General features: G+C 44.4%; 1 protein-coding gene across 6 annotated transcripts in view; it reads left to right on the plus strand.

The window, feature by feature from the left end:
• GBF1 (golgi brefeldin A resistant guanine nucleotide exchange factor 1) overlaps positions 1-24,361 on the plus strand; it is a 167,694-nt gene that overhangs the window by 94,776 nt on the left and 48,557 nt on the right. For 3 of the 6 annotated variants that reach the window (XM_048505228.1, XM_048505231.1, XM_048505232.1), the window contains exons 9-23: positions 892-1,039; positions 2,085-2,305; positions 3,805-3,973; positions 4,297-4,508; positions 8,026-8,124; positions 8,688-8,882; positions 9,359-9,545; positions 9,976-10,113; positions 15,383-15,471; positions 18,358-18,560; positions 20,034-20,157; positions 20,399-20,524; positions 22,121-22,203; positions 22,380-22,616; positions 23,016-23,109. In XM_048505228.1, the coding sequence (XP_048361185.1) occupies positions 892-1,039; positions 2,085-2,305; positions 3,805-3,973; positions 4,297-4,508; positions 8,026-8,124; positions 8,688-8,882; positions 9,359-9,545; positions 9,976-10,113; positions 15,383-15,471; positions 18,358-18,560; positions 20,034-20,157; positions 20,399-20,524; positions 22,121-22,203; positions 22,380-22,616; positions 23,016-23,109 (2,325 nt within the window). The remainder of the gene's footprint in view (positions 1-891; positions 1,040-2,084; positions 2,306-3,804; positions 3,974-4,296; positions 4,509-8,025; positions 8,125-8,687; positions 8,883-9,358; positions 9,546-9,975; positions 10,114-15,382; positions 15,472-18,357; positions 18,561-20,033; positions 20,158-20,398; positions 20,525-22,120; positions 22,204-22,379; positions 22,617-23,015; positions 23,110-24,361) is intronic. The other 3 variants (XM_048505229.1, XM_048505233.1, XM_048505230.1) reach the window with 2 other exon arrangements.

Consider the following 24,361-nt stretch of genomic DNA (forward strand, 5'->3'; position numbering starts at 1 on the left):
CACCTCCGTGCAAAATTCACTCCACTACCCCATGGGTTTGGCTGTTACGTTTTTATGTTGAGGTGTAATTTAACTTCCTTTGCAATCCCACAAGAAGTCAGGACAGTTTCTCTTGCGTTTCTATAGCGTAGAGAGCTGAGTGGGTTAAATCCTCCCTCTGTTCCGCTGAAGCCCCACATATAACACCTCACAATGTAGACATAGCACATGGATTCCCTCCCAGATCCAGCTTTGCACCTTGGGAGGAAGATGCCTGCTCTGAGGTAAAGGAAAGCTCCTGATATCCATATTACACCACCACCACCACCACCCCCAGTGATCACTTCCTAGCCCTTGGCTTTCTAAGGTTGCAGTTCTGTGCATGTTTACCTGAGAGTGAATGCTACTGAACACAGTTGGGATTTACATCTGAGAATACCTTCTTGGTTGCTGCCACAATTCTATTCTGAACTTCAGTGAAGCTTCTGAACTGCAGAAGAAAACTCTGAGAGGGCGGAGCCTGACCACTGTGGTGTGTTACTTTCCAACTTCTGGTTACGTGGGACAAAACTCAAAGAATGAACTTGATGTTAACATTTCTCTAGGTTTTAATGCATGAGTACATGTGTAATGAATAGCCTTATCTCTTTCTTAAATTGGAGGTGATGGTGGTTGTTTTTTGATCTGTATAAAGAGAAATGACAGTGCAGCTCTCCCTTTAAAGTATCGGCGTAACAAGTGTTATATCTAAGTGCAGACTGAAATAATTTCCAAGGGAATGTACTAGGCTTGTCATTCATGTGCTTGGGGGAAAGCTAGCATGATCCTGGGACTCTGGCCTCATATCATACTGTTGCCTGTTTGCAATGGGATGGCTGAAGGAATTTTTTGGTGTATGTTTGGTATTCACAGTTGAAAATGAGAGCAGGAGGAATGAGCGACTCATCAAAATGGAAGAAGCAGAAGCGATCACCACGAACCTCTTGCCACGTGACCAAAGTACCTCCAGGATCAGAGCAACCTGTTTCCAGTGGCACAAGCACATCGAGCAATATAACAGGTGGATGGAATGCTGACTCTGGCTATGTGACTTATACTTCTGGCTGAGGGAAATCCATGGGTGCAGTGGCATTGAACCATGGTTCCATTGGCAAATACCAGCATGAAATAGCGTTTGTATTAGGTCTCAGAACCTTAAGCCAATAAATGAACTCTGAGGTACTGATCAGTTGCCTTTATTGTTGAGGCATCGAAGCACCAAAGCTGACAAACCTGGCCTTTGCCACCCCCATTATCTCTGTTGCAAGTCCCCCCTCCCACTTTCCCAAGAAGTTGTGAAAAGCAGTCCCTGGAGCTGAGGTGCCCCAAGGTCGACGGCAGATAGTAAGAGAGAGCCACCTAGCTTCCTGCCCCCATGAGATAACAGATGCAACTCTGTTTCTCATGGAACCAGGTTGTCAGGGGAAGCCTAGATATCTACGATGTGTGTGAAGCCATAAAGTAAAGATCAAGGAACGAATGCCCCAGATGGCAGTGGTTACATGTAGCAGACTAGTTACACATATCTTTTAGCAGCATTTCTTTGTTGTTTTAAACAGTTACATTGAGCTAGGAATGCATCTCAATCACATAGATGCTATCCCCCTGATGTTTTGGCACCTCCAAAGAGTTTGGAGAAGGTTGCCAACTTTTGCTTGAGAAATTCCTGGTGATGGGGGTGTTCCTTGGGGATCTCGCTTCCTTTGACCAGCCCTTTATCACACAAGTTTCCTTCGTTTCTTTCATGGTGTCCCTGGCCAGCATCTCAGCAAGGGTTGGCTATTTCCGCTTTTCCTCCTTTTTTTCTTTTCCTTTTGTGTTGTGGGTAGGCATTGTTTTGAACTGGAAACTGCCATGAATGCTGTGGTAGAGAGGTGGTATAAAAATGTGAAGTAAAATAATGATGATCCCACCCCAGTGAGAAGGTCGGCTTCTGTGGAGTCTCCAGGGGCAGTCCAGCACAATATGCATATGTGCAGGGGACTCTGAGATGTTTAGTAATGGGGATGTATTTGTGTGACTTAATTACTTACAGGGCTTTGCTTATTGCTTTCATTCCCCATCAGCAGGAGGAGTCAGTTTTGTTGATATGCCTTCTCCTATCTCATCTGGAAGTTCAGAAAATACATCGTCTGCAGTCAGCCCATCTACTGACAGTGGCATGGAGGTTTCCTCCCAGATGAGCTCAAAAGAAGATCTTACAGACCTGCAACCGGTCAGCCCTCTGGGAATTAGTGCAGCAATGCCTCTAAGTGAGCCGAGGTGCAGAGAGCAGCTGGATCCCCAGGTAGGAGGCTTTGTTGATTCCACTTCATTTCAGCTGTTTAGCTGGCATGCTGCTTTTGTGATGTCCTTCTTGGTCTCACTGTTTTATATGGACACTGTCCCATTTGTTCTCTATTTTTCTACCTGCTCCTTCCATTCCTGCACTTTTTCTCCATTTTCTATAACACAGGTATGTGCGTATGTGCTGCAGTAGACCACTGATCAGAATGCTAGCTGTGGGGGCCAGCTGCTCACCATAGCCAGCCAGCCAGCCAGCCAGCCAGCCATGACCTCTGTGTTTTGCCTTTGTCAGCGTCATATAAGGTGCACCAGGACAAAAAGAGGAGACTGCAGCAGTGCTCTGCCCCGTTGACCACAGGAGCCGGATTAGATTCCTCAGTAGTCTTTTCCCTCAGGATTGCCAGCTATCTATGATTTTTATTGGAAACATTTTTATGTCCCCTTTCCAGCCAACCTTGGGTACCATCAAAAATATTACATCAGACTTTAAACATACATACCTATAAACGTAACAGTTAAACTGGACACAAAGGGAAGGAGGATCAGTGAGGGAATGCCAAATGAAACAGGAAATTCCTCACCCTCTAGTGGAAAACAGTCTTAGAAGGGGGACCGTCACATTGCCCTGGACAGGAATTCCATAATGTTAGTGTTACTGCCAAGAGGGCCCTTTCTCAGGTTGTCAACTATCTACGATGGGTCCAAGCAATTAGTTTTGTCCAGGAATCCTTGGAGTTCTCTGTCTATCAATGATGTGTATAGCATGTTATCAGTGGGGGAGGGTGGGATAATTTCTCCCATGCTAGATCATGTTCCTATCAGTAAGAACAATCTTGCTTTCATCTAATGGAGTAAAGCACCACACTTGACAAAGCATTTGATAAATGTCTCCTGGCAAGGTCACTGTGATTCCAACGGGTAGCAGCAGCCTCACATTTGAGGATGTGATGGGAAAGCTGAGACAGAAGATATGTCCTCTGATAGGGAAGGAAGTAGTAAAATGGACAGCATGCTTGAATGTATCCAGAAACTGCTTGTTTTGGAAGCCCCACATCCTATCTTCCCTCTACACACTACAAAATCTATAAAATGCAAGGCAAGAGTCTGAAACCTGCTTCCAGTTCAGACCCTTGTGTCTGATATTCCTGATTCTCATTAATGTGTGATATTCCTGGTTTTTACCCTGTGTCTTGTGGGGTAAGCCAGAGGAGCCATTTGCAGAACTCAGAGGTCTCTGCGGACAGGTCAGCCAACAGCACCTTGAATTATTCATGCAGGCTTGAGTTAAGAGTGATGAAAATCTTCTATAGAGGGGGATTGGAAGAGCCACTTCTCTTCTGGGCAAGTGTTTACCGTGGCTTTGGATGTAGGGTATCTGGCCACAGGACTGCATTTGGGATATGTTCTGACTATGAAGATGTGTTGGGTTTTGAATGGATGGGTTGTCTGTGTTAGCTTATGTTTATTTTATTTCCTTTATATTAACTTGTATGACTAAAGAATGAATACCCCTCAGAAGAGAAGACCCCCTCTGCTTCGGTGGAGTCCATCCCAGAAGTTCTAGAGGAGTGCACATCGAATACTGAGCACTCAGACTCCACTTCTGTTCATGATATGGACTATGTCAATCCCCGGGGAGTGCGGTTTACACAGTGCTCTCAAAAGGAAGGTGAGGACTTTTGTGTTCTGTCATTTCTCCAAGGAGTTCACCTTGGGGTAAACCACAGGTGCTTTCACAGGAATCCTATAGGATAAATTAGGCGGAGACTTAACTGGCCCAAGTTCACCAGTGAGCTTCATAACTAAGTGGGAATTTGGACTGGCATCTCCCCACACCTAGTCTGAATGACTGACTACAGTGGTTCATTCATCTCTCCTCTCTGTCTCTTGGCACTGATTGAAAAGGAGAAAAGCCTATGACATTCTGTTTCTCTTTCTCTCCCACTATTTCTCTCAGAATGCAAATGTATTTGTCCTATTTTTTTTTTCCAGGAACAGCATTAGTCCCTTATGGACTGCCTTGCATCCGCGAGCTACTCCGTTTTCTCATCTCCCTCACTAACCCACATGATCGCCACAACTCAGATGTGATGATCCACATGGGGTTACAGTTGCTTACTGTTGCCCTGGAGCTGGCTTCTGTGACAAAATGCCCATCCCTCTTGGGACTCATAAAGGAAGAGCTGTGCCGCTACCTCTTTCAAGTGAGTTTGGATTAGATAGATGCTTGTAAAGTGCATACGTATGCAAACCTAGCCTTTGTATGAATGAACCTTAGAAGAAACCTTCTGTTACGACAGGAGTCCCTGATGTGATGCCATGGCATCTGCTAACACCTAGTTCTTGGTCCCACCAGGTATTTTCAGAAGGAAGAAGAAGAGTTTGGATTTATAACCCCCCTTTCTCTCCTGTAAGGAGACTCAAAGGGGCTGACAATCTCCTTTCCTCTCCTCCCTCCCCACAACAAACCCCCTGTGAGGTGGGTGGGGCTGAGAGAGCTCCAAAGAACCGTGACTAGCCCAAGGTCACCCAGCTGGCATGTGATGGAGTGCACAAGCTAATCTGGTTCACCAGATAACCCTTCACATCTCTAGTGGCAGAATGGGCAATCGAACCCTGTTCTCCAGATTCAAGTGCACCTGCTCATAGCCATTACACTACGCTGGCTCTTGCCCAGCAGGGCTTCTGATTGGTCACTGAAGGTGTGATCAGCTGTGCAGAGTAAAATAATGTTGCTTCAGTGGCAGTTGCAAGCACAGTGGTTGTTCTCTAATCTGGAGGAACTGAGTTTGATTCCCAGCTCTGCCGCCTGAGCTGTGGAGGCTTATCTGGGGAATTCAGATTAGCCTGTGCACTCCCACACATGCCAGCTGGGTGACCTTGGGCTAGTCACAGTTCTTTGGAGCTCTCTCAGCCCCACCTACCTCACAGGGTGTTTGTTGTGAGGGGGGAAGGGAAAGGAGATTGTTAGCCCCTTTGAGTCTCCTTACAGGAGAGGAAGGGGGGATAGAAATCCAACTCTTCTTCTCCTCCTCCTCCTCCTCCTCCTCCTCCTCTTCTCTTGGTGTATTTTTTAAATTATGCTTTTATTGACAGAACTACACTTGTGGGGCAATGCTGGCATCAACACACCCAAAATGAAACCCTAGTAGCAGGCCTGAGCCATCACTATCACATTCATTGTTGGGTGTTTAAGTGGTTTTTTAATCATTATTATTGTTGTTGTTGTTGTTGTTGTTGTTGTTGTTGTTATTATTATTTTGGGGTGCAATATTTACTTTTAGCAGGATGTCTGATGAGCGCAATACTTCATTGCAGTGGGCAGAGGGTGGGGATGGAGGGCCAGAAAGGGCAGTCTGTGGCAAGGCAGCTTGTCCATTCTCTTTCTTGCGTTGGTGACGCAAGGGGTCCTATTTCCTCCACCTTTACGCTAACCTTATGTAACACCAGATTAGCAAGGTACAAAGCCGCACAACTGTATGAGATGTTACAGGAAGGGGAAATCAACCTGAGTTGTGTAATGGACATGGTTGGGTGGAAACAATGTGGTGTGTCTATCCCAGCTAACACTACCATCAACCACACACAGTTGGCAGAGGAGGCCATTAACCTACATGAATTTTTGAACTTCCACAGGCTTCTGATGCAAACCATCACCAGCATTGATAAATTAGGCATTCTGCTTGTTTGCTGGTTGCCTGCTTCTCCAGTGCGCACCTTGTCTGAATGGGCAGAGGTGGTCTTGAATGTAGTGCTGGAGACACCCAGAGTCATCCCTCTGGGGACTTCAGCATTCATGGCGAGGAATGCCTTGGACTTTTTAACTTGTTGGTCAGCCTTGGCTCTCTCCCAAGTAGTGACTGGCCCAGTGCAGGAAAGAGGGTCACACTTGGACCTGATGTTTTGCAGGTTTGCCCATCCTAGCTTCTAACATCATGTAAAGACCACATCAACAAAGCCTTGCTATTTATTATAATTCAATCGCTATCTCAGGGCACCTTCTCTAGACAACTCAAAGAGGTGGTTATCCATCTGCTACTAAAGAAAACATCCCTGCAGGAAAATGGTGTAGCTAATTATTGCCCTGTCTCTAAACTTCCTTTCTTAGGCAGAGTGATTGAGAGAGCAGTAGTAGACCAAAGATCAGGCCTCCGTGTTGCTTCTGTTGGATTTATCTGCTGCCTTTGACGTAGTGGACTAGGCTGTCTTGTTGAGGTGGCTGGAGGCAGAAGTAGACATCAGAGGTTGTGCATTAGACTGGTTCAAATCATTGCTCACAGACCAGACCCAAATAATTGCCATTGGAGGCCAATTTTCATCAGTGTGGGACCTACCCTGTGGGATGCCACAGGGTGCAATTCTATCTCATCACACTTTTCAGTCCTCATGAAAAGCCCTTAGACCAAATCATTCATAGTGTTGGGGTCAACTATTACCAATATGCAGAGGATGCATGTCCTTTTCCAAATCTTCTGATTATGTGGTAGGGGTCCTAAACCAGTGCCTGGCTGCTGTGGTTAAATGGTTAAGAGTGAACACATTAAAATTAAGCCCTGGTAAAGACAGAAATAATATTAGTTGGCAAGGCAGAAGTCTTGAACATTATGTCCCCCGCTTTTGGTGGGATTTAGCTGACTTGCAGACTCAGTGAAGAGCCTCGGGGTTATACTGGACCCAACTTTCTTGCTGGAGAAGCAAGTTAATGCAGTTACAAAGAAGGCTTTCTTCCAACTGAGCCAGCTCGAAAAATGGCCCCTTACCTTTATCGATCTGATCTGACCACCTCCTAGATCCATGCCAGGGTGACAGCCAGAGCATACTACTGTAATGCACGGCACATTGATCTCCCCTCAGAATCAATCTGGAAGCTCCAGATGGTGCAGAGTGCCGCAGCGCAGCTATTATCAGGAGTATTCATATTAATCTAATCCTACAGTCACTCCACTGATTGCCCATCAGTTACTGGGCTCAATGTAAAGTATTGGATATCACTTACCAGTCCTTTCACGGCCTTGAACCCTCATATCTGTGAGACTGTCTCTTCCCCTATGCTCCGCCATGACAGTTAAGCTCATCTGAGAAAGGCTTTCTGCAGGTGCCAACCTGCACATGGACAAACTCAACAACCACCCCTACATGCACTTTCTACGTTGTGGTTCTTCCACCTTGTGGAATGGCCTGCCTGAGGTGGTCAGGAAGGCTCCCTCCCCTCTCCTGACTGTTCACAAACTATGAGAAACTCAGTTATTCAAGAGAGCATTTCTGAGCAAGCACTGAGGTACCTCTGTACAAGGTGACTCAGAGTTACTCGGATTAGTTATTAGGGGCTATACTACTGCGCATAGTTCGCCATAAGTTGGAACCTATTTTGAACCACTTAATGAGCAGTGTTAACATTTATACTTGGCTTCAGTTTTCCTTTTTAGACTTCTGGTTGGTTCTGCAACCTAAACCCTATTACGCTCTTTGTTGAATGACGGAGCCTGTTGATTGTATTGACCAATTCTGTGTGATCCACCTTGAGTCCCTGTACTTGGGTTTCCTCTATGTGTATGGCTCCATTTTGGGTTGCATCCATCATCCTTCATCAGAATCCCATAGGTACCCATGGGCTCAAAAAGTTGGGATCCCCTGTGTTATGATTTGGTGTTTGGAGGTAGGAGTGGGGTTTGCACAGGAGGAAGAAAAGACTCTAATTGTTTGACTTTTCATTCTTCCCAGTTGTTAAGTGTGGAGCGACTCAATTTGTACTCCGCTTCCCTTCGAGTTTGTTTCCTCCTTTTTGAGAGTATGAGAGAACACCTGAAATTTCAGCTAGAGGTGAGTCTGGCTGCCTTGTTTTTGGAAAGTAATAATGTTTAAGTGCTGATTGGAACCCGCTCTTGTCCAAGAATTTAGCCCGATGTTGATGAAAGATAATTAGGCTCTGCTCTTTGACCTGTTCAAGTGGATTGGTACATCTGACGATGAATCAAGTGTTCATATTGATCATATGTATAAATTGGTGCTGAGGGTTTCCAGGTAAATCCCAATTTTGTATAAATCAAATGACAACCAGCAGCATTATTTCTTAAAGCATATTTCCGTACAAGAAAGAAAATTTGGAAACACCGAGCAGCATTGCCTTGTCACTGTACCTTTATTCTGTATGAATAAGAAAAGTGGGGGAGGGCGGATCATCCCACCCTAAATGTGGAGCATGCCAGGGCTCACATGCACTGGCAAATGAAGGATTTTCCCGAATAAAAACAGGATAGAGAAGGGAGTGCAGCAAATAAGGAAAAGAAGGAAAGGGTAAGAAACTGGCTTATTTTGATTTGGCATCAGCCCAAATGCCCTGCATTTCCCATGAAATTAATCTCTGCCTTCGTTTTTCCAACCAGATGTACATAAAGAAGCTGATGGAGATCATTGCTGTAGAAAACCCCAAGATGCCCTATGAGATGAAGGAGATGGCCCTGGAAGCCCTCGTCCAGCTGTGGAGGATCCCCGGCTTTGTTACCGAGCTCTACATCAACTACGACTGTGACTACTATTGTGCTAACCTCTTTGAAGACCTCACCAAGCTCCTCTCCAAGGTTCTGTGGCCTTGTTTTGAGTGTGATAGAAAACAAGATCTTGGCGAGACCTCGTGCAGAGGCAGAAATGCTTGCTGGTGTTCTTGATGAGGAGCAAGTCAGAGGGTCGTGGGGAGCACATGCCTCCAGATGCTGGGGGAGGAGAAGGGGGACAGTGAGCAGTGAGTCCTGGGTTGAGAGGCTTTCCAGAGTGGGTGTGAGGTGCTCTGTGGGTGGAGATGGGTAAATACAGCAGCTGTGCCCTCTGCCAGAAGATATGCATTTGCTTCAAGGTGAGTGGAATTTTGCATGCAAGATGAGCAGTATGCAAATTGAGAGAGGGCAACCTTGGGGGACAGGCGTTTGAGGACCAGGAGGAGAATACAGAGGTTTGAATGGTTGCATGAAGCTTTAAGGCTGACTAGATTTTTTCTGAGTAGTTTTCTTCCTTGCTGAGACAGACAGAAGCATTAAATGATCTGTGCTTGACTTCCCAGAATGCCTTTCCTGTTTCTGGACAACTGTACACTACTCACCTGCTGTCCCTTGAAGCACTACTGACAGTGATTGATAGCACTGAAGCCCAATGCCAAGCCAAAGTACTAAGCAGCATCTACCAGCAGGACAAGGATGCTTTGAAAGTGAAAGCAGACATGGTTTCTGGTATCAAAGAAACAAGCCACAGTAAGAACATTATGTTTGATATCTGCCTTTTAACTTTATTTCCATTCTGCCTTTTTGAGTTATAGACCAGGCTGCAGTCTTCTCTTATATTGTTCCATTCTGTGTGTGGGATGTGGCCTAACCCAGATGTTGTTGTTCAAGAACCTCTTTAACCTGTCGGTCTTCTTTGAATATTTGGTCAAATTTGGTTTCTTCCATTTCCTTTTTAAATTTTGTACATAAAGTTTTGCCCACTTAGACAATAATTTCATTTATCCATAGGCAAGTGGCTGAAACTCCTCAGTGAGTACATTTATATACAGAATAACATGGTGAATTTAGTGTGTGTGTGTGTGTGTGTGTGTGAGTGTGTGTGTGTGTGAGTGAGAGAGAGAGAGAGAGAGAGAGAGAGTCTTCTGTGGATAATGTAGTCTGTCTCTCTCTGTTGTAGTTGCTGAGGGGCGACTGACAGAAGGTAACCCCCCCGTTTCAGAATTGTTAGAGGCGCACCCAGCCGTGAATGGCTGCTCAGTGACTGACCACACAAAGCAGCAAGACTGTCAGAATGTGGAAGGGGGAAATGATGCAGGTAAATCTTGATGCATATTTGTGTGCCATGGACACCTCTGATGTCTTGTCTCCTCCCTTCCTGTCTGTAGTTGTGTTACGGCTAATGGGTATACATTTTTTTTGGCTTTTCAGTTTCTGGCTTTTCACCTTGTGCCAACTGTAGCTTTTAAATGGTGGTGACAAACACCCCTTCTGTGTGCCTTAAAATCATAGAATCATAGAGTTGGAAGAGACCACAAGGGCCATCATGTCCAACCTCCTACCATGCAGGAATATGCAATCAAAGAACTCCTGACAGATGGCTATCCAGCCTCTGTTTAAAAACATCCAAAAAAGGATGAAGGATACTCCATTGCAGCATATTCCAGTGTTGAACAGCCCTTACAGTCAGGAAGTTATCCCTGATGTTTATGTGAAATCTCTTCTCCCCTGGGCTGGTGGACACCTTGTGGGTGGTTCCCACTGTCCCATCAAGAAGGCAGGAAAAAAACTTTTCCCCAGTTTAGTTCCTGCCTCCAAGGGAAGCAGACCTCTGGATTACCTGTTCTATTTTGCTTCTGCCTAGAGACCTTACCTTGAGCCAATAAACGGACTCAAGTGATCAGCAGCGTTTATTGATGAGGTATCGAAGCACCATACTTGGCACAGCCAGTTCTGACAAAACTGGCATTCACAGTCCCCTCTATTCCCCGCTGAAAGCCCCTCTCTCGGTTCCCTGAGAATTTGTGAAAAACAGTATTTGGAGCTGAGGCACCCCAAGGTCGGCGGCAGACAGTGAGAAAGCCACCAGGCTTCTTGCCCCACGAGATAACGAATGTAATTCTTTTATCATGTGGCAGAGGTACCAGTGGAAGCCTAGTTTCTTACAAAGCATGTAAAGCCATAAAGTAGAAATCAAGGAAAGAATGTACAGATGGCAGTGGTTACATGTAGCTGGCTGGTTACATACAGCATTGATCAGCATTGGTTTGTTATTTCAAGCAGTTACATAGAGTTGGGAGCGCATCTCAGTCACTCAGATAACGTCCCCCTGACACTCTTCAACATAGCATCCCTTTAAATATTTAAGCTATCATGTCACCCCTTCATCTTCTCCAGACTAAACATACCTCTCCTCATAGGGCATGGAATCCAGACCTCTCGCTGTTCCAGCTTGTCAGTATTTTTCTTGAACTGTGGTGCCCAGAACTGGACACAGTATTCTAGGTGAGGTCTGACCAATGAAGAATAGAGTGGTATTATTACACCCCTCAATCTAGACACTATACTCCAATGGTTGCAGCCCAGAATTGCATTGGCTTTCTTGGCCACTACATCACTCCTGACTCATGATCAGTTACTTCACTTAACTTCCCAGTCGCACCCTTATTCCTCTAGCTGTCCTCTCTCTTGCTTGTTCTTAAAGGCACTGTACACTTTTTCCTCTTGATTAAGTTATATTAATCAATAGCTTTGGCAAGTCCTTCAATTGTTAATTCTGTTTTTTAGAATTGTTTATGTATTTAATTTACAGTCATTTATAGTCTTTTTTGCGATCTTATCTCAGGCACTCACCCGCTCGCGCCACATTCACTTCTTTTCTTGAAAACGCTTCAGTTGGGGACAACTATAAGGGAATTATACTTGCAATAAACCTTTTATGTCTCAACCATGCCCAGAGCAGACTCCTTCTAACATAGTGATCTGTAAATTCTTTATGAATCTTTGCTTTATTGTATCACAAGTAACCAAGCCACCCAAATTTTCTATCAAACCCCTCCTGGTTCAACAGTCTAGTGTTCTTCAACATCACCCATTCTCTAATCCACCCCAATACAGTTGCAACAAAATACAATTTTAGATTTGGAAGAGCTACACCTCTTCTCTCTTTTGCTTCTTGGAAATTCTTATATTTTATTCTTGGCAAATAAAATTGCTGATATCTTTTCGCCATTGTGTAGAACATGTTATGGTATTAATTTTTGGCAACACCTGGGAGAGAATTATCATTCTTGGAAGCACATTCATCTTCATCACAGATATTCTCCCCAACAAAGATAAATTCATTCTGTTCCATCTCAACATTTTTTTCTTTACTCCATTCCATACTTTTACATAGTTATTTTGAAATAGCAAACAATTTTTATTAGTCAACCACACCCAAATATTTAACCTTTTTAACTACCATGAATCCAGACAGCTGGGATAATTTGTTTTGTAATTCCTGGGACATGTTTTTTAAGATTTTTGCTTTACTCTTGTTTAACTTGAACCCTGCCAGAACACCAAACTATTGTGTTTTATTAACAAGCTTTCCACATTTTGCACTGGATCTTCTAATATTATTGCTACTTCATCTGCAAAGGCTCTCAGTTTATAGGACTGTTTACCCACAATCACACCTCTTGTTTGATCATTACTTTTAGTACTTTTGATTAAAATTTCTAATATAAGTATAAAAAGCTATAGTGGAAGTGGACATCCTTGTCTTGTTCCTTCAAAAATCTCGCATTTCTCAAGACATTTCTCATTTACAATTATTTTGGCATTTTGTTTAGTATAAATGGCCTCTATCCAGAAGTTGCTTTCAAAATCCATTTTTAAATACCTTTAACATAAAAATCCAAGAAACATCATCAAATGCCTTCTCGGCTTCCAAAAATTCAATGCAACTTGTTTGTCGGTGTTTTTCTCATAATACTCCACTGCATCTACAATTGTTCTAACATTTTCTCTAAAGTGTCTTTTAGGCAGGAAATCACTTTGGTCTTCATGAATAAATGTTCTTAGAATTCCCCTTAATCTTCTTGCTAAAATTGCTGCAAATATTTTATAGTCATTGTTTAGGAGTGAAATTGGTCTGTAGTTTGTAACGTCAGTTTTGTCCTGGTCTTCCTTTGGGATTTTCTTCTTTTGTCAATATTGGCAATTTTTGCTTTACTAAATATTCTTCAGTCTCTTCTTCCTTTGATATATTGCTTTCAAAACGTTTTTTTATAATATTTAAAAAATGCCTTTTCAATTATCTGTTCATCGTTGGTTAAACCACCTTTCCATTGTAGCTTGGTAATAAATCTGTTCTCTCATCTTCCTTAGATTTGCAGCCAACATTTTCCCTGGTTTGTTGGCCCATTCAAAAGTTTTCTGTTTTGCAAAACTTAAATTTATTTCTATTTCCTTTCTAGTGAGCATTGATAGTTGTTGTTGCCGAATCTTAATGGTGTAGACAAGTTAACTTTTATTTGGGTATTTTTAATGTCTTTTTCTTGTATCAAGTCCAAAACATTCTGTATTTTCTGTTGTGTCAACTTCTTCCTTAAAATGTTCTGCTGTATTTAAAAAAGCCATAAACACTTTACTGGCATCCTAAATCACATTTAGATCTGTTCCCTTCTTATTGATTTAATCTGTTCCCTTCTTTAATGATTTAATTGATTTAGAAAAATTCCTGCAGCTTTTGTTTTGCCTTTTCCACAATCTCTGATTTTTTCAGTAGAGTTTTGTTTAATCTCCATCTGTATACTGATCTTTTTCTTTCCCCTGTAAATACTAGTGCATTATGGTCTGAAAAGGTCTGAACCTTTAGTTTCGTTCTCCCTCATTATCCCACCTCTCATATTCTATGTACCAAATATCACCATTCCATTTTAGTTATCTTTTTAAAAAAATCTATTCAAAGACAACCTTTGACTAGGCTGACTGTCCATTTTGAAGTAACTTCATCTTTTTGTAGACCTCCTTCCCTTATAGGCAAAAGACAAGCCTTCCCATCTGGACAGCTGCTTTCCTGCATAGCAGTAGCCTCAGATTTTTTTTTAGTAGCAATCACTTCTCCTTTACTCCCACTTGTGGGTTGACATTGAGGGCATGGGTGTTGGATGCCCCTTTAAATAGCATGGCTGTTTCCCACAGAGGTCTGTTTTTCTTTGCCACACTCCTGCATGCATTTTGGTTGGGAGACCTGTAGAGAGCTCCTGGCTCCTTTGTAAGAGAATTCTGGGTGATTGTCAATAGGAAGGGGTCTTCCTTTGAGAACTTCACACGCAGTGGGGTGCTATGTGGTTTCCGGGCTGTATGGCCGTGTTCTAGCAGCATTCTCTCCTGCTAGAACACAGCCATACAGCCCGGAAACCACACGGCACCACAGTGATTCCGGCCGTGAAAGCCTTCGACAATACACTTCACACCCACCTTCCTAACACAGTGAGCTCGCTAATCTCCCAATAGGGGATTGCACAGATGCCAGTGGATAAACAGGGCTGTATGGCCCAGTGGCTAAAACAATAAAGTTATTCATTCATTCATTCATTCATTCATGGAAACAAGGGTTGCACTTACCTATAACTGTTGCTCATTGACTGGTCCTTGGTGCAGGCAGACATCCCTCCCTGCTGTGAACTCTCTGGAATTTTAAGGGTATTGTCATGGCTTCTTCAGTGCAGTCCCACATAGGTCGGCCATGGAGATGTGACCATCTCAAAGCTTTTGAGTGCTTGGAGCACTCTCCACTCTTCCCTCTGGAGTCCAGAGCAAGCTGACTTAGGTTAGCTTACTGCAGTGCTAAGGTGGACTGCCCACTTCAAATAAAGGCTCATTCCACCAGGGCACAAGTCTCTTCACCTGCTCTTCTTACACATACCTGTAACCATTTTTTCTTGAGGGTCTTCTTTGCAGGCATGGATACCTCCCTCCTCTCCCTTCCGTAGCCCCCTTTCTCTTCTAAAGGTGCTCTTCCTCAGTTGCAAAGGGAGAAATGCAGGAGGAGTGCTCTCCCTGCCTCTTCTCATGTGACCATTTGGGTAGGAAGCCATTCCGCTCTCAGCTCCAGAGGGGAGTGGGGAGAGCGCTCTAAGCTCTCAAAAACTTCTAGAAGCCAACTGGTCACATCTCTACGACCGGCCTACACCTGTGCAGTCCCCTGTGTGACACTCGATGAACAACAGTTACAGATAAGCACAACATAGTTTTCTTGAGGTCTCTGGTGGCACCGTGGAGACAGCTGAGGGAATACTGTCCTCCTCCTGGTCTTATGATTATTTTGGCAGTTAACTGTCAGGAGGAGGAGGAGTGTGCCTAGTTTGTTAGAAAACTTTGGAAACCTTTTCCAGGGCTGGCCTGCACACATGCATTCCCCCATGTGTGCCTGCAGAGGAGAGCACTCATTGGACAACAGTGACAGGTAAATGCACCTCTTTTCCTTTATTTTGAGGTGTAGTTGGCTTGGTGTACCGGGGAGGTGGTAACCTAGTATAATCAGCAGGACTAGCAGTTGGGAAGGATCTCTGAGAAAAACATCCTTTTGTTTTCAGCAGAGAAGACCATGCCAAGGAAGCCTATTCGCTTTTCCTGCCTCCTGCCTCCAACAACTGAATTGATTAAGATGAAGAGTAAAAAGAAGGTATGGGCTCTTCTTGTGGTTTCTGAAACACATACAGTAAGTCATACAGAATCTGTTCTCAGCTCACAATCGAAGGGACTGGGTATGTGAGGAAAGAGAAAATTGAGGAGGGACAGGAAGAAATCAGATCTGAGTATGCCGAGGAATGGATAAGTCTTCGGTGAGTGTTTAAATGCTGTGCCGAGGCAGGCTGAGGGGGTGAGGAGTCTCAGGGATGGGGGATTTGTATGGTGGAAGATACAGTGGAGACTAGAGAAACAGAGGGGACTGGCTATGTAGATAGACACAAAAACATCTGAAAACTGCCTCATAGTTGCCTCATAGTTTCATCTGTTAGTTCAAAACACTTTCTCACCACTTTTCTGTGGTGCCAGAAATGGTTCCAACCTACACGAGATGTCAGGAAAGGCATTTATCTCTTCCACCAGTATCATGTGTATTTTATTTATTTATTCACTTACTTTATTGCATTTATATCCTGCCAATCTCCCGTAGGACTCAAGGTGACATACGAATAAAAGTATATTAAAATACAATGCAATAAATAATATTTTATACACACACACACACACACACACACACACTTAAATCAGACCTGATCCTAAGACTTCAGCTTTGTCTTTTGCTACTTTTTGTTGGGTTCCAACATTATCTCAGTTCCGAAGACCGTTAAAACCTTCTTCTCTCAATGCTGGCTCCCAAATGCAAAATGGCAATGGAATGACGTGGCCATCTCATCCAGCTACGTAGTACTATTTCCTTTGCCTTTCATCACAGCACCTTAGGAGAAGCAAGGTAGTGGTTTAGGCTGAAGCAGCAGTGGCATCGTGGTTAAGAGCAGGTGCGTTCTAATCTGGAGGAACCGGGTTTGATTCCCCGCTCTGCCGCCTGAGCTGTGGAGGCTTCTCTGGGGAATTCAGATTAGCCTGGGCACTCCCACACATGCCAGCTGGGTGACCTTGGGCTAGTCACAGCTTCTCGGAGCTCTCTCAGCCCCACCCACCTCACAGGGTGTTTGTTGTGAGGGGGGAAGGGCAAGGGGACTGTAAGCCCCTTTGAGTATCCTGCAGGAGAGAAAGGGGGGATAGACATCCAAACTCCTCCTCCTCTTCCTCTTCTTGAATCTGCCCCCTTGGTGTTTCAGCTGTTTGGCTTGTGACATGTGCTCTCACAGAAGAGTGAGCCAATTTCCGTAGAAATTTTAACGCAGGCAGAAATGCTGTTTGCTGCTAGAGGGTGGATTTTTCTGGCCCAGGGAATGCGTCTGTCTTTTCTGATGGAGAATTCAAGTGGTGATTGAAATTTTGTGCCTGGAGTCATGCTTGAGAAGGAGACCTTTGCTGGAGAAACAAAGAAGGACGAGCTGCTGTCTGTCTCTGTAGGAACTGGTGTCACACTCACCAGGAGTGTTGTTCCTGCTAGTGATGGGAGTCACTGACAACTGACATTTATTCTGGTGCTTTAGTAAAGTTCACATTGGTGTTTGTGTTGGATCTCTAGCCACGCGCAACCTTTAGTTAGCCCTCTCTTGGGTAGTTGCATATGGCATTATACACTTGTGTTACCAGTTCGAGATCCTTAGAAGCTAAATTCTGGTAAATGTGAAAAACAGTTAAAGTACGACCTTTTTGCAAAACAAAAGGATCAATTTGTTGCTGTTCCTTCTAATACTCCCGGTGCAACAGTTACTTGCATTGCATTGGAAAATCTTTGCTCAGATATATTATACTTCTTTATGAATCATGTCTCTATCAGCTGGTTAGACCTCTAGTAAACTTCCTAAGTGAGAGACATCTAGTTCTGAAAGCATGGCAGTTCATTTTTGTTTCGTTTCAAGGGCATTTCTTTCATCTTCAGATTTCATTCTGGAGACTGAAAGACCTGGCTTTAGCTTCTGATTATGTGTGAAAAAGTAACAGCTGAAAGTGGTCAGGGTAAAGTTTCCACCCTTGCTTCATGGAGAAATATAAATATACTGATTCAAAAGATTGATATATGTTCAGTGATTAGTAACATTGCTTTACTATGGTAATAGAACTATAGGCCCTTTCCGCACGGGCCAATAAGGATGCCCTGGGGACGGCAAAAACGCCGTCCCCAGGGAGCCGTTCGCACAGGCGGCGCTGCCAAAATGCAGCAGCGCCGACCTGGCTCCCTTCCCCCTCCCCCAGGGCGGCCTCAGGCCGCTTCCAAAAACCTCCCTCCTGGAGGGAGGTTTTTGGCACAACAGCGCATTCCCGGCGGCGCCGTGTGAACGGCACCGCCGGGAATGCGCTGTTGTCCCCGTCCCTCTCCCACTCACCTCGTCGCCTCCGTCGCCTTGCTGGCCTCCGAAGGCCTCCCTCGCTGGCCTCCGACACCTGGAGGTCGGAGGGCAGTGTGGGCGGGTCTACAGAGGCCAGCAGGGCAACGGAGGCAACGGGAGAGGGACGGGGAAGAGGCAGGTCGGCCGGGCAACGGTGCTCCGCGGCGCCGTCATCCCAGCCAGTTCTGGGACCGTCCATGTGGACGGTCCCAGCATCATCGGGTTGTCATAGATTACGGCGACCCAACCCCTTCCACCTCCGTGCGGAAGGGGCCATAGTGACAATATTTGACCATGTTTTGACTGATCCTTCCCCAATCAGGTGGCCATGAAAAAACAGCTGTGCTGTAAGAAGAGCAAGGCAGCTGAAGCCAATCCTTGGCCGCTTCCGCACGGCCACACTTGGGGGGGGGGGTGTCGGCGTATACGAACGGTCCCAGTAAAGACAGGGAAGATGGCGCAGCGCTGCGTCGTCGCCTGATCAACTTACCTTCCCTGCAACCAGAAATGGCATTTGTTGTTAGGGAAGACTTTAGCGCCATCGGGCATTCTGGCTAACACTCTTGTTCTGTCCTTTTCAGCTCCTGATAAGTGGTTCAGAACAGTTCAACCAGAAGCCTAAAAAAGGGATACAGTTCCTGCAGGAGAAAAAAATTTTGGCTACCCCCATGGATAACAATGAAGTAGCAAAGTGGCTGCGGGAGAATCCTAGATTGGACAAGAAAATGATTGGGGAATTTGTGAGTGATCGGAAGAGTGCAGACTTGCTGAACAGTTTTGTGGAGTAAGTAGCAGTGGTCAACTCTTACCTTTGATTTGAGCATGAGAAGGAAGCCTGTTTGGAGAGTCGTTGCAAAGGGAAGCAAATGAACAGGTTGTTTATAGATGCACTTTTATCCTAGCTTTCCTCAAAGGGTTTCTGTACCCATTTTGTCATGCCCCTGAACTGACTCCATGTTCAAATAATATCCCTTATTGAAAACAACATTAGGATTGAGCATTTAGATTTCTATTGACAGAACTAAGTATTAAGCTCCAAAACAGCTTCCATTATACCCTCACTCAATTCCCCCCTCCTTCTACGTCACCTCACACTACCCTTCAGTACCAGTTCCCAAGAGGGGAAGAGCACCCCTCCATTCTCATGGGAAGGCGAAGGCATAGCCTTCACCAAAGCAAAACAACCCATACTCACTCCCCAACGCTTTTAAGGGCAGAAATCAGCAGCTACATAAGGAGCTCATGAGCTTGCGTCTAAAAGCGAAACTAAAAAGCAGGCAAGAGATAGCAGTGTCCCAGACGGAGGATTCCATGTCCCAGCTGGGAGACATGACAGGATTGGGTCGGAACACAGCCAGATCATGACACATTTTTCCTAACTGCCCTGCGAAATGGATTGTGCTAAGAAAGAGGACGGGTGGCAAAGGGCATCCTTTGAACTTCGCGGCTCCACAAGTTCTCGTCCTACAATCTAAGCACTGAAGTGCACTGGCTTCACTGACTTTTGAAACAGGTGTAATTGCATTCATTTTGACTGGGATTTCCATTTATTATGTGCAGAGGAAACGTATCTGCTGTCTTCCATAAGGAGACAGAAGTCCTAGAAGAAAGCTTACCAATTAAGAAGTTTTTCAAGAGGGAGTGTTTTCAGAGCAATAGGATATGATCTGACTGCAGACAGCAGAAAGTTGTAATGTGTGTTAGAAGAGTCTATAAATTCTTAAATTAAAATGAATGCACCTAGACCTAGGTACATACTTACATACATTCTCTTGCTCTGGTACTTCTCTCGCCTCCCTTTAGTGTTCTAGAGCCATCTGCATCAGAGCCTGAATACTGGAAGGCTGCTGTACTTCCTATAAGTCTAACCATTTATGGATCCAGCCTGAAGGAGCTCTCGTTTTAATAAACCATTATAGGAGCCGATTCTTAGATCAAAGGTTAGAAAGTACAAGTTTCAACAAGAAAAGAGTGATTATTACAACATGAGTGAAAAACTTTACAGTGCAAAGCAGTATTGTGCTCTTTCCTTTTGGGCCCCCAGACGGTTTGTCTTCCCCTGTAGACTATACACTTAAAGCACAAGGCCAGTATCCACCAACTGCTTTGCCTCCTTTTAAAAGAAGGCAAGGTATAGAAGCTGAAGTAAACCCAACAGCTGCCCATGAAATCACCATCTGGAAATAACATCTTTTGGTCTTCAGAAGCTTTGATGCATCTTCTGACAGTTGTCTTTATCTCCCTGCTTTGATTTCAGGACTTTCAGCTTCCAAGGTTTACGACTAGACGAGGCCTTGCGTCTCTACCTGGAAGCCTTCCGGTTGCCAGGAGAAGCCCCTGTCATCCACAGGCTTCTGGAAGTCTTTACAGAACATTGGCGAGTAAGTTCTGAAATGTGTGAGAATTCCTTACATTTCTTAAGGTAACCTGAATTTGTCTCTGGCCAATAAGAAAAAGGTAGTTGGGCAATAAGAAGGAAAGAAGCAGCTGATTCAATCAGGATATTGTGGTCATGGGAGATTTCCAAAAGTAAATAAAAGCCACGTGGCCAGTGGCAGTAAAAGAAATGTTTCCTTTAAGAAATGACCATGGTCCTGACTTGCACTGCGGTTTTCTTTTCAGAAATCAAATGGCTTCCCATATGCCAATAGCGATGCTTGCTTTGCCTTGGCCTATGCAGTTATTATGCTGAACACCGACCAGCACAACCACAATGTTCGGAAACAGAACGTGCCCATGACTCTGGAGGTGAGGTTGTTCACAGTGTTCACTTCTCTTCGTGTCCAGACGTCCCCGTTGGCTGTGGTGACTGAAGAGGCCACATCAGTGGGGGGCCTTGGCCTCTTTGCCCTATTCTTGGTCACTGAGGGAGACAGGATGCTGGACTACGTGGACTGCTGATCTGATCCAGCATCTGATCCCTTCAGTTTTTATGCTCTTCAAGCTCCTCAGTCTGCCCCACCGTTTGGTATATTCCGCATCTTCCGTTTGACTTGCCATTTCCTAAAATATAATATTAACCCCCTACCCCACTTCTAGTATACCTGTATATACTCGCATATAAATTGACCCGCATATAAGTCGAGGCATCTAATTCTACCACAAAAAACTGGGAAAACTTATTGACTCGTGTATAAGTCGAGGGTGGGAAATGGAGCAGCTTCTGGTAAATTTCAAAAATAAATACCAATAAAATTACATTAATTGAGGCATCAGTAGGTTAAATGGTTTTGAATATTTATTTCAAAGAAAAACAGTAAACTAGCTCTGTAAGTGGAAAAGAGGTATCAACAGCAACTTTAAAAGTGCAAAAATCTTAGCTCAATCAGCAACCAAGCTAAAACCCAAGAGTTAAAATCCTTCAAAACTGGATTCCTCCTACTCATCTGTATGTCCAAATGTAACCCAACTCAGATTTTAAGAGGGATATTATCAGACATAGGAGTTCAAGTCTTTGACAGTGTGATCCCACCTTAACATTCACCAGACTTACAACAAAAGAAACTATAAATCTGTTTTCTGTTTCATAAACAGTAGTGCACACTATAACAATGAAATATGGCAAACCAATACAGAAACAATAATAGTTCTGGCCTACTATGCAAAACAGACCAGCAGGGTCTCAGTTCTCTCTAGCGGTGTCCAAAACCAAAATACAAACTAATAGTCAATCAATATAAACACAATATCCCCTTCTCAACAATTAATACAAACATTCTCATCCCTGAAATACATAAATACAGTTCATAACAACTGAACTCTGTGAAGTTGAGGCCTGTTAGCAGTTATGAAGCCTATTCTTCCTTAGAGGAAATGGAGCCTTCATCCTTATATGGAAAATCTGAACTCTTTAGCTCTCCCTAATGGACCCTGAGTCACACAAACAGAGATTAAGCCATAGAGAACAATGGAATAGAATTACCGTATTTCCCAGAGTATGACCCACATATAAGTCAAGGGAGGCTTTTCCAGCCTAAAAAAAGGGCTGAAAAACTCGACTGATACGCAAGTATATACGGTAGTTTGTTAGTGATAAAACACACCAACACGTGGCATTATGATGATAAAGCCTGGTTTAAGAACGCTACACAGAATGCAGCTCAAAGCAACATCACAAATTAGGATTTGGTGTTCTGTTGCCTTTCATTGACTTGCCTTGATCAGATCCATGGAGTCCCTGACTGACTACATGCAACACAGATCCCCACCCTCACCTGAGCCTCCACTGGCCCCATCAGCACTGGACACCCTGTTTGTGGAACACTCATACATGTCACCAGTGAGAGGTGGCTTCTGAAATTCTTGTCGGCCTGCTGGAGTCTTCATGATAGTTTGTTTTTACAGGAATTCCGGAAAAACCTGAAGGGGGTTAATGGAGGCAAAGATTTTGAGCAGGACATGCTGGAGGACATGTACCAGGCCATCAAGTAAGAGTTGGGGGGCAGGAAGATGTTCTCAGAGCCCCGCCCCTCATGCATCACTAGCCTTCTGCAGCCTCCTCCCGGCTTGGTCTGGGACTCTTGCAGAGCTCTGTGTAATACATGGAGTGTGGATGCAAAAGGTTTTTTAAAAATCATAATCTTTCTGCTGTCATCTCTGATAGAAATGAAGAGATAGTGATGCCAGAGGAGCAGACGGGCCTTGTAAAGGAAAACTACGTCTGGAGTGTGTTGCTGCATCGTGGGGCCACTGACGAAGGAATCTTTCTGCATGTGCCGCCTGGCAGCTATGACCACGATCTCTTTGCTATGACTTGGGGGCCAACTGTGGCTGCCCTCTCCTATGTTTTTGACAAAAGCTTAGATGAAACAATAATACAGAAGGCACTCACGGGTTTCAGGTAACTCATTTTTGCAGCATTTAGATCTGCGTTTTTAAATGGAGCTTTTCTTTACTTTGACCAAAGCTTCTTTGGCCAAGAAGGCTGGAGTTGTAACATTTGAACCCATGACTGAAAATTCAGTCGTGGGTAAGAAAGAATGGAAGGTGGATTTCTGTGCTGCCAGCTTTTTAAAAATTGGCCCTGGCAGAGAGGTGGGTCTTCCGTGGTCCCGCTTTGGATGCTGCCTTGTGAAACTTTCATCAGTAAACAAATGTTTACACTTGAACGTTGGCTCAGCTTCTTGTTACATCTGATGTAGGTGGAGCTTTATGTAGAGTATTGTGGAGTAAGTTGACTTGGAGCCTGCAGAAATCTCAGTGAATGGCTACTGTTATGTCGCTGTGATTTGTCTTTCAGGAAATGTGCCATGATTGCTGCCCATTATGGCCTGAGTGATGTTTTTGACAATCTTATAATTTCTCTCTGCAAATTCACAGCCCTGAGCAGTGAGGTGAGTTTGCAAGTGGCATGAAATGACCTTCAAATTATAGATTAATCCAAACTGTAGATTAATGCAAAGAGGGGGGATATGATTGAAGTCTATAAAATTATGCATAGGGTAGAAAATGTTGACAGAGAGAAATTTTTCTCTTTCTCACAATACTAGAACCAGGGGGCATTCATTGAAAATGCTGAGGGGAAGAATTAGGACTAAAAAAGGAAATATTTCTTCACGTAACATGTAATAAAAGGAAACACTTCTTCACACAACGTGTGATTGGTGTTTGGAATATGCTGCCACAGGAGGTGGTGATGGCCACTAACCTGGATAGCTTTAAAAAGGGCTTGGACAGATTTATGGAGGAGAAGTCGATCTATGGCTACCAATCTTGATCCTCCTTGATCTGAGATTGCAAATGCCTTAGCAGACCAGGTGCTCAGGAGCAGCAGCAGCAGCAGAAGGCCATTGCTTTCACATCCTGCAGGTGAGCTCCCAAAGGCACCTTGTGGGCCACTGCAAGTAGCAGAGTCCTGGACTAGATGGACTCTGGTCTGATCCAGCAGGCTAGTTCTTATGTTCTTATGTTCTTATGATTGGTGTTTGGAATATGCTGCCACAGAAGGTGGTGATGGCCACTAACCTGGATAGCTTTAAAAAGAGCTTGGACAGATTTATGGAGGAGAAGTCGATCTATGGCTACCAATCTTGATCCTCCTTGATCTTAGACTGCAAATGCTTTAGCAGACCAGGTTCTCAGGAGGAGCAGCAGCAGCAGCAGAAGGCCATTGCTTTCACATCCTTCATGTGAGCTGCCCAAGGCCACTGTGTGTAGCAGAGTGCTGGACTAGATGGACTCTGGTCTGATCCAGCTGGCTCTTTCTTATGTTCTTAAGCTGTGTTGCAGTAAAAACTGAAAAGGGAAGGAGAAACTGAAGAAAAACAAGTGCTTCATCCATGTCTGGAATGCTACAGTCACTCATCCATCCATGTATTGCTTAACGCAGCCAACAGAATATTCACCTGCAGATCCCTGTTTCGTTTACTGTGATTACTGAAAAAAAATCTCAAAATTCAACAGTTAAACAATGGATAAGTGATCAGCTCTAATCATTAACTCAGAGCAGTTTCTGGTCTGAGTAAATACATTGGTGGAGAAATATGAATGGCTGGGCAGTCCAGTCCTCAGGGCTGCCTGTGCTGCTGCAGCTGGCTGCTGGTGTGACCGTGGCTCCACAGTCTGCTCCCTGAAGGGCTTCGTGAG

This window comes from Sphaerodactylus townsendi, linkage group LG08 (genome assembly GCF_021028975.2).
Source record: "Sphaerodactylus townsendi isolate TG3544 linkage group LG08, MPM_Stown_v2.3, whole genome shotgun sequence".
Taxonomy (NCBI): Eukaryota; Metazoa; Chordata; class Lepidosauria; order Squamata; family Sphaerodactylidae; genus Sphaerodactylus; species Sphaerodactylus townsendi.